The sequence below is a fragment of the Mustela lutreola genome, chromosome 1 (assembly GCF_030435805.1).
Source record: "Mustela lutreola isolate mMusLut2 chromosome 1, mMusLut2.pri, whole genome shotgun sequence".
Taxonomy (NCBI): Eukaryota; Metazoa; Chordata; class Mammalia; order Carnivora; family Mustelidae; genus Mustela; species Mustela lutreola.
This window is the reverse complement of record NC_081290.1, coordinates 122,556,715-122,574,564: the sequence shown is the minus strand read 5'-3', so window position 1 is coordinate 122,574,564 and position 17,850 is coordinate 122,556,715. Positions and strand designations below refer to the sequence as shown.

At 36.6% G+C, this 17,850-nt stretch overlaps 1 protein-coding gene across 5 annotated transcripts in view; it reads right to left on the bottom strand.

Annotated features, from left to right (window-relative positions):
- Positions 1-17,850, bottom strand: part of WDFY3 (WD repeat and FYVE domain containing 3) — a 278,171-nt gene that overhangs the window by 179,078 nt on the left and 81,243 nt on the right. For all 5 annotated transcript variants that reach the window (XM_059173438.1, XM_059173447.1, XM_059173443.1 and 2 more), the window contains one exon: positions 3,245-3,455. In XM_059173438.1, the coding sequence (XP_059029421.1) occupies positions 3,245-3,424 (180 nt within the window). In that variant the 5' untranslated portion in view covers positions 3,425-3,455. The remainder of the gene's footprint in view (positions 1-3,244; positions 3,456-17,850) is intronic.

The window sequence follows — 17,850 nt, the reverse complement described above, 5'->3', positions numbered from 1 at the left end:
AACTATTCTGAACATTACCATCACTTCGTTAATGTGTATAAGTCTGAGAGAAGAAAATTACCTCAAACTATTCAGTAGGCCAATAGTACATTGTAACAATGAGATAGAACAAAAATAAAAAGATTAAAAAAGAAACAAACAACTTCCCAGAACTGATTCCAATAAAAATTAATGACTGTTACCTCTCCCTGCTAGTGCTCTTTTTGACAAATAAATAAATAAAAATCTTTAAAAAACAAACAAACAAACAACTCCATATATATTTGTTGCTGAATAAAGCTACTCAAAAATTAAATATGACTAATAACAGAGGTTGTAATTTTTACAAAGTTTTCTAAAATGGTGTCTTTTGTTTCCTAAACATATGTAATATTTAAAAATCAGTGACGTGGTACTGACTATCAGGAGTCCTGGAATAATTTGCTATACATAACATTTTTAAAATTAACAATGAAGATACAATTGAAAAAAAATGGCTGTCTGTAATCTGTTCTCTCTCTCACTTTCACAGCAGCTATTTTAAACCCTTCCCCACCTCTCTGCATGTTCCTACATGAACATCTCCTCTCTCCATCATTCTCAGCCTCTTATTTCATAGATTAAAAAAATGAACAACCTCTAAATGTACTAATGTTTGCACCCGCTCTTCCCATTTACTCAACCCGATGGGTGATGTACGAACTGGTCTCTCTTACTATCCTCCGTCTACCCCTGCCCCTCTGCCACCAGCCCAGCAAAACCTCAATCCCCATAAATAATATATCTTTCTGCCTGATCTGCTTCTACACGCATGCTGCTAAGTGCCTGCAGGAGAAAAATCACACACCCACATGGCTAAGATCCAGTACAAATTTATCATCTCCAACTTCCACTGGACCCTCAATGCCCTTTAATTCTTTCAACATCCCTTTCAACCATCACTCTCATTCTCTTTTGTAATATTCCAAATCATCACAATTTTCTTAAACCCCTTAACTTACTCCAAGGCTCATCTTCTGTTGATGACTATAAGAAATTGAGGTCATCAAGCAAGATCTTATTCAACTTCTCATACCTAACTACAAATCATATTCACACCCAACAAAATGTGCTCTTCTCCGGGTTGGAGTATCCTTCTCCTGGGTAAGGCTCACCTGCGCCCCTGCTCCCCAGTAATCTGACTCCATGCTCTCCTCTCTCAATCACTTCAATCACTTTCACTCTTAAAAATTTCCACATTTCCTCTTCCACTGGTTTCTCCCTTCTCTTTATGTGCCAGAATCTCCTCCATCTTTACATACAAAGCAAAACACAAGAAACACACACACAAAAACCCTTCTTATCATCAAGTTCACATCCATTAATCTCTTTGGTTCTCCTTTCTTTCAAATTTCTACAAGCCCAGTATATTCCTATTGCCTCTCTTCATCTCCCATTCACTTATCAACTCACTGTTTTCTGGTTCTGCCATTCTAGTAACTTACAAACCATCAAATTTCATGAACATTCATCTTATTGGGTCTCTCTCTATGATACATGGTAGTGCTGACTACTTTCTCTTTTCATACATTTATCTTTGGGCTCTATAGCCGCCCCTCTCCTGATTCTTTTTGTACTGCTACTGTCCAACTCCTGTTGTGTACCCTTCAGGTGTTCCTCTCCTTTCATTAGACATTCTTATTCTCCATGGATGATCCTTAGTTGAGTGCTCTTCTCACTTGGCACTATAAGCCATGAGTACACTCTCTCATCCCCTTCCAGGATTTCCACTACCCCATTCTTGCCAGAGTCCCCAAAGCACATATCCAGCCAAATCTTATACCCGAGTTTCTAACTCTGCTTACTGAATACATTCACTTGGGAAGCTCACAAATAATTCAACTGAATCTATCTTTTAAAATTTTCTTTCTGAGCAAATGGGAAAAACAATTCCCAGTTAGTTTCCCAAATTAGAAACCTAGTAGACACTTTACCTTGCTCCCTTCTACTCTCTTACTCTATTGCTTAAAATACTTCATTGGCTCCTCATGCCTCCCGGAAAAGTGCTGACTTCTAATACAATATACAAACCCATCATGATGTACCTCCGATCAATCTTGACAGTCTTTTTTTTTTTTTTTTGTTCCTCCTTGATATAAAATCAACTTCTTGGGACTCCTTATAGATGTTGGCACATATGAAAATATTTGTTGCTTTTTATCTTGATTCATGCTTTAATCTCTTACTCTAATTATCTTCTTGGTTAATCTGGTCCAGTTAATTCCAATTGGGCTAATGGTTATCATTTAAGGCCTCAAGAATCACATCATATTGTCTCTCTCTTTTTTTAAGATTTACCTATTTATATGACAGAGAGAAAAAAGAGTATATGCACACACGCACGTGAGCAGGGAAAGGGTAGAGGGAGAGAGAGAGACTCTCAAGCAGATTCCCTGCTGCTCACAGAGCCTGATGCAGGGCTTGATCCCACCACTCCAGATCACAACCTGAGCTAAAATCAAGAGTCGGGTGTTCAATTGACTGAGCCACCCACGTGCCCCTACATCACATTCTCGAAGGAGACCTCCCTTCCCCAATACCCACAGACTTTTAAACAACTTTCTTTCAAGGGGTGACCTTCAGTGCTGAAAAAGCTAAAAGCAGCAGCAGTGACTGGCGGTGAGGAGCAGTGGGGTCTGAAAGCCTCTGGAACTACCTGAATTTTTGAACTATGTACTTGTACAGCTTGGATAAAAATATAAAAATTAAATATTCCCACCAAGACTGTTACACATGTAATCAACTTCACAAAATACCTTAAAAATTAACTCTATTTAGACTCTCTTGGGCCTATAACTACAAAATCTCTTACAGAAAACCTGCCAAACAACAAAGCAAACTGAGATGATTCCATCAAGTATACAAAATATACTTGGGCAATTACATTCTTTGGTGCAATAAACCATCATTTCAAAAAAAAAAAAAAAAAAAAAGGAAATAGCAAATGGTAATTTATAACGCATCCCTCTTCCAAAACTCAACCATTATAGGAACATTTTACAGAATGCTCAGTCTTCCTTTTATCTGTTAAACTAAATGGAATTCACTCCGACCAGGTCTCAGATAAAGTTACGTGGCTCACAGTAAATTGAAAGGAAGTAAAGAAAACATCAAGCTTCTAAACACTCATTCTAACATTTCTTCCTCTCTGTGATTTACTCTAACCTTCAAATTCCTGCAGTGTTAACCAGTCCTGGAAAGCATGGCCTCAGCAATGTGGACTTACCCTGTTAAACACTGGCAGCATCATGTACAGCTTCTCCTCTTGTTCCTTCTGAGTCATGTGCCGGGGAGGATGGCACAACTCCGTGAAGAGACGGCGGAGGTGCATCAGTCCTAAGGCGTTGTCCTGGGGGCTGCACTCCTCCTGCCTTGGTCGCCCCATGATCCTCTTCACCATGTTCATCTTGGCTGGTTGGTGATAAACACTTCTGATTCTGTGGGAAGAAGTTCATATGCAGATAGTCAAAATGTCAGCATCCTGACCAAGTCAAGAGCTTAGAAAAAGCCAGGAAAACATCTTTTTCTACTTCTTCAAACAGAAAAGGTAGAGAGGCAAAACTAATTTTGATTAAGCCTCCCTAAGTGACAAATTAGGAATCATGGCACCCAATATTCCTACTGGCTTTGGCATAATTTGTATAAAATGTAAAACATTAAGTGTAAAACATTAATTGGACAAGTATCAAATGTTCCTAATTAAGTTAGTCATATGAAGTTCAACAAATAAAGGGACCAAAGATCTCACTATTAATACATTGCTTAATAGCTGAGCTTAGGTAAAAAGAATGAAGAATAGAAAGTTCAACCTCATCTCAAAACAACAACAAAAAACAAAACAAAACAAAAATCTTACCTTCTAAACATGAAGTTTTCTCTCTTTAATTATTTAATTTTTATTCTAGATGAACGATTACAGTTTAGGTACCTGTTTGAAGCGTCTACTTTGTTACAGTTTGAAAACATGCAAATTAAAATGAATACATCCCAGTATATTTTACAAATCACAAGAAGACAGTAAAAACTTTCATTTACCAGAAGACCACTTTTTCAAACTGCAGTTTGAAACCCTTTGGCAGGTCATGTTAATTTATTTAGTGGATCATGATGACCATTAAAAAAAAAGAGGTGAAATACAAGATACTGGAATACATATAGTTAGGGTGATTATTATTTCATGAGACTTATTTTAGGTAATTCATACATACTACATCACAATGTAAAATGTATCCCTGGCTAGAGCTGCAGTTCAGAAATAAACAAACCAACCACTGGGTTAGAATATGTACAAGAATCAATAACACAAAGCATTCAGAAAGCATCAGCAGCCCTTTTCAACCACCACTAACTGTGCCAGCAATTAGCTAATTTCAAACACAAAAAGAGGATATTTTACAAAGGAACCAGGAAGGCTGGGAGGACATTATGAATATACAGAATTTGGATAAAAGGCAATTTGCTTTTTAATCTGTAGAAAAGCAGGAATAACCTGAAGATTACTTTTTAATTTCTCTGCATAACCACATAAGCCAGTAATGCCATTTCTTAAGAAATGAAAAGATTACTGCAAGGCTAGAGCTTTACTTAGTAAGCATCTGTCTACTGATTTTTAAAACTCTAAGAAGAACTGGCCTCTTAAATATGCTTGCCCTTGAGAATTTTGAGTGAATTCCATATTTGGCCCTGGGGTTCCGCTTATGCGCTCTAGCAGACTGCAACAGGAGGCCAGGAGATGACTCAACTCAAGTGAGGAGTAGAAAGACACTGCCTAGAACCCTGCCAGGGGCTCCTCTGGACTGAGGGACCGCTGTCTAGAGGGTCCAATCCTGGGGAAGAGTACGCAGAAACAGGCAAAGGCCAAAAGAGACTCTAAACCCAAAATGACAAACAAAATGTAGTCCAGGTCAAAGCTGTTTAACATATTTCATCCTGAGAAAATATTTAAGTCCTCCAACTATAAGGAATTCAACAAATACATTCAAATCACCTGTGTGCTATTTATAGTCCTAGAGAGCCCTAGAACAAAAATAAAACTTGAAGTAAATTACAAAACTTTTGATAATTAGCTGACATTTTAGATTATGCTTATCTGTTCTTTCTCCTTAGCCCATGGCTAGAGTTCCTAATTTAGACAGTCCTGGAGAAGATTTAGGAGAGTCACGTTCCTCTAACACTTCGAAAAAATTTTTAAGATATCCCAGCTTTCCAGAGGTCTGTGTCATTTTTTTTAAATAGTCAACTATCACTCCATATTAGAGTTACAAAGCCCTCTCAGACTTCCTCTTCATTCTACCTTAAGCAAGTGGGTAAGAGAAGATTAAAGACCTTTAAATAAGGCCTCAAGACAACAGCAACTCGCTCAAAATCTCACAGTGATAAAGAACTGGATGAGAATCCAAACCTCCTACCTCATAGTCAAGTGTCCTTCCCATTTACTTATATATTCACATGCCTTTTTTTTTTTTTTAAGATTTTATTTAGGGGCACCTGGGCGGCTCAATTCTCTTTCTCTCTGTCAAATAAATAAATAAATAAAATCTTTAAAAGAAATAATATATTTTATTTACTTATTTGACAGAGAGAAAAGAATACAAGCAAGGAAGCAGCAGGCAGAGGGAGAGGGAGAAGCAGGCTCCCTGCAGAGCAAGAGAGCCAGATTTGGGGCTCGATTCCAGGACCCTGAGATCATGATCTGAGATGAAGGCAGATGCTTAACTGTCTTAGCCACCCAGGTGCCCCTTTAAGATTTTATTTTTAAGTCATCCCTACACCCAACGTGGGGATCAAGGGCTGCATACTCTACTGAGCCAGCCAGGCGCCCCTTATATGCCTATTTTAAATTGCAAAGTTCTTGGAAACCGTAATTCAAGAATATTTTTATTTAGCACCAAATAGCAGTTAGAATGGGAAATAAATCTTTTTGATTTTTCTTAGATTCAAACTAATCAACTTTCATAAAAAAAAAAGAAACCACATGATCATATAACAACAAACATTAACTAGATGTAATGAAACTATTGTACCATCGTTATTTAATATTTGTCTGATACAAAAGGATATATATCAAACAGCAAAGTGAATTTACTGGTATTTCTCACTTACTCAGATAATCTCTCTCAGTGATGGAAAAAATTCAGATTCCTCCCTTTCTCCTTACTTATTTAGCAAGAAACACTTAAGCATATCAGATTGCTGGATCATTCCTTTGTCTCCACTCCAATATTTATATTTAAAGTAGTATTCAGACCAAGAACTATTGTGTTTTAAATACTCTTCAGCAGTGAAAGACTAAAAAGAATAAGCACTTTTCAGGCAAACTTGTACAAACATCCATACAACACAGGTAACTTCAGGTGAACCCTCTTGAATCTTGGGTTTCTCTCAATTTGTAAAATCTTTCCTCATGGCCTTTCTGTAATGCATACATAAAAGTAGTTCATTTCTATTAAGTGTCAAGCACATTAGCTACTTTCAGTAATTCTTTCTTTCTTCCTTTGAGCCTAATCACGAAACATTTAATCCTTTTCATTTACATTTTTAGCTATTTAAGCAAGTAAAACAGCTTAAGCCTTTATAGTATTATGTTTTAGAGACGTGCACAATGATAAAAGATGAGCAAAATGTTTATTTCTTCATTAGATTTGAATAAGACTTATAAAGCAATATAGAAGAGATATGCATAATAATAATAATAATGACAAACCACAGAATGGTTATTTTGGGGACAGTGTTATTGGAGGTTTTCAAAATATTTGTAATGATTATTCTCTGTAAGAACTAGTTTTCTTATACAAACCCTATTTTGTTTCACAAGAGAAAAGTGTTTGTACTGCCATAGTGCCAATAGGGGGTTATTTAAATAGCAATGAGATAATTACTGCAATGAGCCCAAGACAGTGTTTCTTATTCTAATCTCTTGTGCTAATGTTTGAAAACCCCAGATACTTTAACCTTCTCTGCCCAAAATTCTTTAAAAAGTCTGCCATTATTTAAATTACAGAAGGGTATAAAACAAGTAAATAGCCTAAATTTTAAAAATATATTTGTCAAGTAACTAGCTGCCTTTGAGCAGCTCAGCGAAAAGCTTAAAACAGCTTTCCTTAAAAAAAAAAAAAAATCATTTAATTCCACAAGAGAAAAATAAATAGCTCACATGGCTAAGGGAAATCTTATTTCTTCAAAGAACTACAAGTAATTTCTCAGATTTTTTATTTTGTTCTTAAACCTTCTGGGGAAAAATTCTATCTTTTTTTCCTCACTGCGAAGAGCAAAAGCAAAACTTCTCACTTTCGAGGAGTGAAGAGCAAATCTTGGAGAGGCTCCCAACAAACTGGGTTTATCACCCAGTAATCTAACATATATATACTTTGAAACAGACCTAGGGCACCTTGGTTGCTTAGTCAGTTAAGCGTCTGCCTTCTACTCAGGTCATGATCTCAGGGTCCTGGAATCCAGTTCAGAATCCGACTCCCTGATCAGCTGGGAGTCTGCTTCTCCATCTATCCCTCCCCGGTGCTTGTGCTCTCTCTCTCTCTCAAATAAATAAAATCTTTAAAAAAAAGAAAGGAAGGAAGGAAGGGAGGGAGGGAGAAGAATTTAATTCTTCCGCCTGTTAAAGTCTTAAGTTTTCTTGCCTTACTAGAACTCAGTCATTATCAGATTTTAGCCTCATCTATATTACAAGATCAACCACCTCATTTATATGGCAAAATACAATTACTTAAGACCTATTCCCAATACGCCCTCATCCTTCCCATCCCATGTGTACACTCATCATGCACACATACACTGAACTAGACAACCTCTCAAAGCATCTTTTTGGTGTGCTTAATTTCTCTCTTCATAGACAAAAGCATATTCCAAAGTCAAAAGCAACTCACTTACATTTAAGAACATTTCTCACTTAATATGATTTCTAAGTACAAGTAGCCACCGTTGACATCTCCCTGACACCTTTCTCAAATCCCTTCTTCTAGCAGCTTCAACTGCTGTTTTGGGAGCTCCAAAAGCAAATTTAATAGTTAAATTTTGGCAGTTAGTTTACTTGATAAGATTAATATACTATAATTAAATTACATTATGGAATAAATAAACTTCTGTAGGCTGACTTGAATTCCCCAGCATTCTCTGACAGTATAATTTTATGCTAATTGTTTCAAATTCTGTATAAGATCTGCAAAAGAATATTTGTAGCGCAATGCTTTCATAGTTGATGATTACCTACTATGGACACATTTTTGCATTCCACACACTTCGACTAACTTCTAGTACGAGTCATTCAGCTCAGTGATCATTTATCAGTATCCTCAGTGGATGGCACAGTGCAGGGGAGAATGACCTTAGAAGTGAGATGCATTATTAGCAAGCTGAAAACTTTCAGGGCCATACCCTCCACTTACCCCCAATAGAATCTTCTCTATTTCTGAAATTTCAATTGTGAAATCTTACTCTGAGATCCTAATTTTCAATCCATCTACTTTTCTCACTCCCTTAATCTGCGGTCTTTACTAAAAATGATCAGGTCAGAAAACTGTATATACATAAAAAAGGAGGAATGTCAGAGAAGAATAAATAAACGTAAAATAAAATTGTATTTTTTTATTCAAGTATAATTAACATCCAGTGTTATACTGGTTTTAAATATAAAATACAGTGATTCAACAATTCTATACATTGCTTACTACTCATCAGGATTAGTGTAATTTTGATCCCCATCACCTATTTAGCCCATCTCCCATTCACTTCCCTCTGGTAAGCATCAGTTTGTTCTCTAGAGTTAAGAGTCTGGGAGGCACGTGGGTGGCTCAGTGGGTTAAAGCCTCTGCCTTCGGCTCAGGTCATGATCTCAGGGTCCTGGGATTAGTCCTGCATCAGGCTCATCAGGCTCTCTGCTCGGCGGGGAGCCTGCTTCCCTTCCTCTCTCTCTGCCTGCCTCTCTGCCTACTTGTGATCTCTGTCTGTCAAATAAATAAAATCTTAAAAAAAAAAAAAAAAAAAGAGTCTGAGGATTTTTTTTTTCTCTTTTTGTTTCTTAAATGCCACACATAAATGAAATCATATGGTATTTGTCTTTCCCTGACTTACTCACTTAGCATTATATTCTCTAGCTCCATCCACGTTGTTGCAAATGGCAAGATTTCATTTGTTTTTCTGGCTGAGTAATATTCCACTGTGTGTGCACCTCCCCCCACCCACCCCCCACACAATAGGTCTTCTTTATCCATTCATCTATGGACAGACACCTGGGCTCCTTCCATATCTTGGCTACTGTAAATAATGTTGCTATAAACATAGAGGTGCATATATCTTTTTCAAATAGTGTTTTGTTTTCTTTGAGTAAATACCCAATTACTGTATCATATGATATTTCTATCTCTAAGTTTTGTGAGGACTCTCATGCTGTTTTCCATAATGGCTGCATGAGCTTGCACTCCCACTAAGAGTGTATGAAGATTCCCTTTTCTCCACATCCCTGCCAATACCTGTCAGAATGGCTAAAACCAAAAATACAAGAAATAAAAAGTGTTGGTGAGGATACAGAGAAATATCAGAGATAAGGAGGGGTATTACATACTGACAAAAGGGTCCACTCTCCAAGAAGAAATAATCCTTAATGTGTAGGAGTCGGACAACCTACATGAAGCAAAAATGGATAAAACCAAAGGAAGAAAGGGACAAATCCACTGTTAGAGTTGAGACCTCCTATAATAAAGGACAGATCAAGTGTGCAGTAAATCAATACAGACAGTTTACCGAACAGTACAATCAATCAATGGGCTCTACAGTTGATATTTATAGAACACTCCATCCAATAAGAGAATATATATTCTTCTCAAACTTACATAGCATATACTTCAAGACAGATCACACTCCGGGCCATAAATATACATTAACAAATTTAAAAGCAGAGAAATCACACATAGTATGCCCTAAGATCACAATGGAATTAAACAAGAAATCAGCAACAATGATAGCTAGAAAGCCCTGAATACCTAAAATAATATGCTTTTAACTAACACATATAAGAATCTCAAGAAAAATGTACAAACATTTTGAACAAAATGAAAATACAACTTATCAAAATGTATGAAATACAGTGAAAGCTATTATAAGAGGGAAATTTGTAGCACTAAATGTATATATTACAAAAGAAAAAAGATCTAAAACCTTTCCAACTTTTCTCCACCCATCGTTGTCTGGCACAGGTCTCCCTGCTGTGCTTTCATTTCACATGTCTGTGCCTCAGTACACCCTGCACCCTTTGGGCGGGGGGGTTCTTCCCCCTCCAGCTAACCTGCATTTACCTAATTACTAATCATTCTTTAAATCTCAGGTCAACTGTCCCTCCTCTAGAAAGCATTCCCCAATCTCCCAGTTTGACAGAGATGCTCCCTTCTTTGTCCCCACACAATCCTGTGCATATCTTTATCATAGTATTTCTCACAATGTTATGTAACTTTTATTTGTTTTTCCCAACACTGGACAAATTATACAAGATTATGGACGGCAAACATCATGTTGTATTCAACTATCTCTTCCAACAGTTACCACCTGGCAAAGAAGAAACAGGCAACAAATGATTGATAAATGAGTAAAAAGTGATCAATTAAAGTTTATAAGATGAATGAACTAGAGGCAGCTCAAGCCAAAGGTAAGTTAAGGTGATTTAAAATAGGGCCAAAATAGGGGGAAATTTTTCTCAAATTCTGTTTATTTTAAACTAAGAAGGCTTAGAAGACAACTTTGTTCTTTATGGTTTGTCTGAATTCAATTTTATTTACTTGAAAAAGTAAACCATGACCATATGATCATTTTTGGTGAGAGATGCTGGGTAACCCAAAACGTATTTTTTTTAAAGTAGTCAGGGGAAACTGATGCAAATTCAAAAAGGAAAAACTATGAATGTGAAGGCAAAGGCAGAAGGGATCAAAATCACCACTAACAGACTTGGTTGGTAAGCAGATGATGACAGAACAAAAGGCAGTGAGCCAGACTCTTCCACAGGGAATTGAGGCATCAACAACAATCCTGAAGACAAGGAACATCCAAGGGAGGAAGTTTACCACCGGCAACACCAAATCACTCCCGCATGGGCTGGAGTGATGGAAAGGAAATGACAAATGCCAAAGATGGTGCAGAATGGTATCAGTAAAGTCACGCAAATGAAAAAAATAATGATATCAATGAAAACAAGAATGGCTTCTTCACAGACTGATTATACAGTGTTAAGGTTTTCATTGTGAATTCCTACACCTTTATTTTTCTCAAAGTATCAGAATTCATACATTCAGATAAATTATGCTCTGCCCACCACATAATGATGCTAACATCATTCAAAATACTTTCTCAAATTCCTCTTCAAAGTTGCTTTCAGAGTATTTTATAAGCTGTATCTAAAAATCAGTGTCCTCATATATCATGTTTTCCCAAAAATGGAGTTACCCAGCTTGTTTATTTGCCTTAGTTTCTAAACTTCCTCCAAATAACGTTTGCCTATTACTCAATATCAGATCCTTTCAAAAGATTGAAAAATCACCACTAATTATCAAAAGACTGCACTTCAGACTGTGCAGCTGATTATAGAGAAAATATTCTATTAGTTTCAGAGCAAAGGCAAGTGTCTGTCTACTATATGCAAGACACTGTGAGAATACCAACCCTCCCTCCCCCACGGAATGGCTATATTTGTTTTTCTAAAATTCCTAGGTTGTACAACTTCCCTTCAAACTGACATGACTGCCTGCAGTGGAATAGAGTCAAAACCCTTTGCAAGACAGAAAATGTTTCTCAAAATCTGTTATGCATCCAATTCTGCAGTTTTGTCTTCTGCAATATCCGTCCCCTCATTCTATGCTCACAGAACACCACCTAACCGCTGTTCCCTGAACGTGCCATGGCTTTTCAAATCCTTCATGCTTCCCCCCATGGTCTTTCCACTGTCTGAAATGGCCCCCTCAGCCTTTTTTGTTTTTAACTGCCTGGGAACCTCTCATGGATAGTTCATGATCTTAATCTTAAAACAATTTAAACATACCTCCATGGTGGTAACAAGATCACAGATTCAATTAAGTATTTATCAAGACGTTCCCCACCTCACCCGAGTCTCTTCTGTTCCAGCAACCTAGTTCAGTAGCTTATATTCGCCATGTCCTTGCCACTAAAACAATTAAGACAGCAATTTGAAAAGCAAGACTTTAAAAATATAAGAAAATGTTGGAAAGTATCTTTATAACCTCAAGGTAAGGAAGAATGTCTTCATAAAAAAATTACACACAGAAAATGAACCTTATCAAAATTAACAACTTCTGTACATGAAAAAATCAACAGAAAGTAAATACAAGCCACAAATTGGGAATGAAACATCTGCAATACCTATAAATGAACAAAAAAGCAATCTAAAAGATATAAAGAATGACTACAAATCACTGAGAAAAGTAAACCACCCAATTAAAAAAAAATGGGCAAAAAAAAAAAAAAAGGCAAAAGAAAATAAGTATTTCACAGAACAAGGCAAACAAATGACCACAAATACAAGAAAGGCTGCACAACCTGGTCAGTAATAAAGGAAATAAAAATTTATAATGTTCTGACAGCTTTTTGTGCTCTGTGGTATGAATGTATGTTCATTTCTCTTTGTGTTTATGCCACTGACTATCGTCTACCCACCCCAAGTCCACAGGACGCATTCTCAACACCTAGAGAAACACGCTCTAGGAATCCACATAAAGCTCTGCCAGGGTTGAGCCTGCAGTTAACAGCCAATAACCTAGTCTGATCATACTTAAGGCTATTTCTCAAAACTATCACAAGTATAGTAAAAACATCTTAGTATTTAGGGTGATTATTTCCGGGGAACAGGCAGTTCCATCACCATTTCTATACACTGAACCTATTGTGAGGTTAGTGACCTACATATTTTTCTTAAAAAATAGAACTACCAGGGCACCTGGGTGGCTCAGTGGGTTAAGCCTCTGCCTTCGGCTCAGGTCATGATCTCAGGTTCCTGGGATTGAGCCCCACACTGGACTTTCTGCTCAGCAGGGAGCCTGCTTCCCTTCCTCTCTCTCTCCCTGCCTCTCTGCCTACTTGTGATCTCTGTCAAATAAATAAATAAAACCTTAAAAAAAAAATAGAACTACCTTATAGATTTTAAAAATAAAGCTATCTTATAGATTTTTTAAAAATATATATATATATTTATATTCAACTTTTTAGTGTTTGTCACATACATCACATACCAAACATGAATAATAAACGTATTATGGATGGCTACGTGGATAGTTAGGTAGATAGAGTGAGGCAAGATATCTTCCTGCTGACACTAACTTTTCCATAAGCTCCTCTATCCAAATTATTTCAAATACTCTTTATTCATTTAAGAGATGTATATGAATGAAAACATGAAATTTACAAAATCTGTAAAGAAACACACTTTAAAATATAAAAGGTGGTACCAATATGAATCTTTTGGACAAAAAATTACTTACTGCCAGATAAAACCTTTTGCTAGCCATAATATTATTGCTTCCCTTCTAATTTTTCTTGTGTTATTCTACAAATGAAATATAAAAAGGTACTTACATTCTCATGACTAAGGGGTAAATTCTCACTAAAGAGGTCAAAGAAAGGGAGTTGAGGAGTGAAGGGGTAGAAGAAGAGGAGACAAGAATAAGAAAACTATATTTCTCCATCCTTCCAATACCAACATGTAAGAATGATTGCCACAAATAGCCATGTCCTAATTACATCATTTCACTGTTGATCACATGTGGCCCATTTTTAAAAATGCCTTTGGGGAAGAATAAGAGGAGAAATGCTATTCTTAACAGTTAGCTATTTAATACATTTTGTAAATCCATCCAAAATATTGACAATAATATTTTAAATATATTGCCTTTTATTCTAAGGAAATAAGTTACTAAAGTGAGTAATTTTGCAGAGTAGAATTCATTTTACCATATTTTTCTTATAATAATTTCATCCGGGACGCCTGGGTGGCTCAGTGGGTTAAAGCCTCTGCTTTCGGCTCAGGTCAGGGTCCCAGGGTCCTGGGATCGAGCCCCGCATTGGGCTCTCTGCTCAGTGGGGAGCCTGCTTCTTCCTCTCTCTCTGCCTGCCTCTCTGCCTGCTTGTGATCTCTGCCTGTCAAATAAATAAATAAAATCATTTAAAAAAATAATAATCATTTCATCCTCCTCACAGTAGGAATGCCATGTAGTAAAACATATAAAATATTCCTTAAACAAATTGGCACTGACTGACGATGGATTGTGGTGAGATCACTGTTCTTAGGTTTGTTTGTTTGTTTTTTAACATTCCATAGTAAAACCTAACTTCCATTGTTTTGGGGAAACAATCTTTAAAAAGCACTGACTACTCTTTCAGGACCAGAGGATCAAGCACACCCAGCATTATTCTCATTCTGCTCATCTCCTTACCCTTTTATCCAGTTAACCTCTCAAATGGAGCTGGGGAACAAGAGTACAGGCTATACAGTGGAAGTCTCCTAGCTCTGATACCTGCTAGTAGACTTAGCATTTGGAGGTTAAAATTATATATATTAAGTATTTTATTTCAAATGTCTAGGCTTTTTCCTTAAAAAGAAATATAAACTGTAATAAATAAAATTTTCTATAAATGAAAGGGGTAAATAAAGTTTTATTTTGTTACCTAACTTCTTCCTACAACGTATGTGTAAGTTTCTAAAAATCGCAATTTGTATTGCACAGCACGTTCTAGGTAAAGAAGTGCAGCATATGAAGACTGAGGATTCAAGAAAATGTAGATTAACTTTCAACTTTATTTTTTTTTCTGAAATTATATAAAAGAAAGTTATTCTACAGTCATTCCAAGACATTTTAGTTGATTTTGCTAAAAAGCAGAACTTAGCACTTCAAACAAATGGGGAAAAGAAAAGACCCATAAAGCTATTAAAAATAATATATATATTTAAAGAAACGGACTTGGAATTCTAATGCAATTATATTTAAAGAAATTAAATTTCAGAATTAAAATTCAGAATTCAGAATTTCCAATACAAATGTTTCATGGATCATGGTTACTAGTTGAAGTGTTAAACATAATATACATGTCTTTTAGAAAGAGGTAACAATGGAAATTGTTAAAACTTAATGAAACTTGAATGTTAAATTACATAATTTAAATTTTGAAAATAATCCCTTGCCAAATCATGGTAATAAAACCAGTAGCTGACTGACAGAAGAATAAACAAACCAAAATGCAGGTAAGAGAGGTCAGAAGTAGACCCATGCATGTATTAGAAACCTAACATATGATACAAGTCACAGGAAAGGATGTGATTCTTAATATAAGTGGTACTGACAATTGACTTCTACCTAAAGCCATATACAAAAGTGACCTCAAGGAGGATTAAAGACCCAACAATGAGTATAAAGAGAAGAAAATGAGGATATCTTCATGAACAGGTAAGAATTTCTTAAGCATATAATAAAAATTTACATAACATATGCAAAGATAAAATGAATGGGATCGTATCTAAAATTAAATATTCTGGGGCCCCTGGGTGGCTCAGCTGATTAAGCATCCCAACTCTTGATTTTGGCTCAGGTCCTGATTTCAGGGTTGGGAGATGGAGCTCTGTACTGGGCCCCAAGTTAGGCATGGATGTACTTAAGTTTCTCTCCCTCTCCCTCTCCCTCTGCTCCTCCTCTTTACCCCCACTCTTAAAAAAGGTTGTTTTTTTTTTTCTTTAATATTTTGGCTCAGCAAAAAACATGGTGAACCAAGCAAAAAGTGAGGTAACACAACAGGAAAAGATATTTGAAATGTGTACAATCATACAGATTATAATTTAGAATTTACAATAAATAAATAAATAACTCCCTCAAATCACCAAGAAAAATACAATCCCAAGGGGGTGGGCGAGGCAGAGAACAAGCACTCTAAAAAGCCAAACAAATGAAGAGATGTTTTAATTTACTCAGTAAGCAAAGAAATGCAGACTAAAATAAGGAAATGCCACTTTATACCTCTTAGATTAGCAACAAGCAGCAAGTTAGGAAATGCCCTGTGTTCTTGGACACGTGGACAAGACCCAAAACTGTCGGTAGAGGATCTAAACAAAGGGCAATGTGCGGGGAGTTTTTTCATTTTCTTAAAATTCAGGTATAACTGACATACTGTTACATTAGTTTCAGGTGCAACAATTCCATATATTAATCAGTGACCACCACAAGAAGTGTATTTGCTCTTGATCCCTTTAAACTATTTCACCCATCTCCCCCTGCCCCAACTCCCCTCTGGGTGAACTACTGTTTGTTCTCTACATTTAAGAGTCGGCTTTTTGTTTTTGTTTGTTTTTTTTTTAAGATTTTACTTATTAATTTGACAGAGAGAAATCACAAGTAGACGGAGAGGCAGGCAGAGAGAGAGATAGGGAAGCAGGCTCCCTGCTGAGCAGAGAGCCTGATGCAGGACTCGATCCCAGGACGCTGAGATCATGACCTGAGCCGAAGGTAGTGGCTTAACCCACTGAGCCACCCAGGCACCCTGCTTTTTGTCTTTTTAATTTATTTGTTTTGTTTCTTAAATTCCACATATGGCTAAAACATACAGTGTCTGTCTGTCTCTGATTTATTTCACTTAGCATAATACCCTCAAGGTCCATCCATCTTGTTGAAAATGGCAAGATTTCATTCGTTTTATGGCTGAGTGGTATTCCAGTGTGTGTGTCTACACACACACACACACCCCACACCTCCCTTATCCGCTCATCTATCGGTGAGTGGATAGTTGCAGCGCTTCCGTATCTTGACTGTTGTAAATAATGTTGCAGGAAACGCAGGGCTGCATATATTTTCAAATCAGTATTTGTGTTTTCCTTGGGTAAACACCCAATAGCGAAATTACTGGATCATCTGGTATTTCAATTTTTAAGTTTCTTGAGGACTGTCCATACTGTTTTCCACAGCGGCTGCACTAGCTTGCATTCCCACTGTGTATGAAGATTCCATTTTCTCCACATCTTCACCAACATCTCTTATTTCCTGTGTTGCTAATTTTAGCCATTCTGACAGATGTGAGATGGTATTTCCATTGTAGTTTTGATTGGCATTTCTCTGGTAATTAGTGATAGCATGTTTTCATGCATCTCTTGTCCATCTGTATGTCTTCTTTGGAAAAATGTCTATTCTTGTCCTCTGCCTGTTTTTAATCATATCTGGTTTTTGGTGTTGAGTTGTGTAAGTTTATATATTTTGAATATTGATCCCTTATTGGATATATCATTTGCAAATATCTTCTCCCATTTAGTAGGTCGTCTTTTTGTTTCATTCATGGTTTCCTTTGCTGTGCAGAAGCTTTTCATTTTGGTGCAGTCCCAGGAGTTTAACTTTAGAAGGGACATATCCAGAAAAATGCTTCTACAGCCATGTTGAAGAAATTATTGCCTATTTCCTTCTAGGAGTTTTATGGTTTCAGGTCTTACATTTATGTCTTTAATCCATTTTTGTGCATGGTGTTAGAAACTGTTCCAGATTCAGTCTTTTGCATGTAGCTGTCCAATTTTCCCAATACCATTTGTTGAAGAGACTATCTTTTCCTCAGTGTATATTCTTGCCTCTGTTGTCATAGATTAATCGGCCATATAGTTGGGGCTTTATCTGGATTGTCTATTCTTTTCTATTAATGTGTCTATTTCTGTAACAGTACTATACTGTTTTTGCTATACTACAGCTTTGCAGCATATCTTAAAATTTGGGATTGTAATGCCTCTCAATTTGCTCTTTTTCAAGATTGTTTGGCTACTTAGGGTCTTTTGTGATTCCACACGATTACCTGTTCTAATACTCT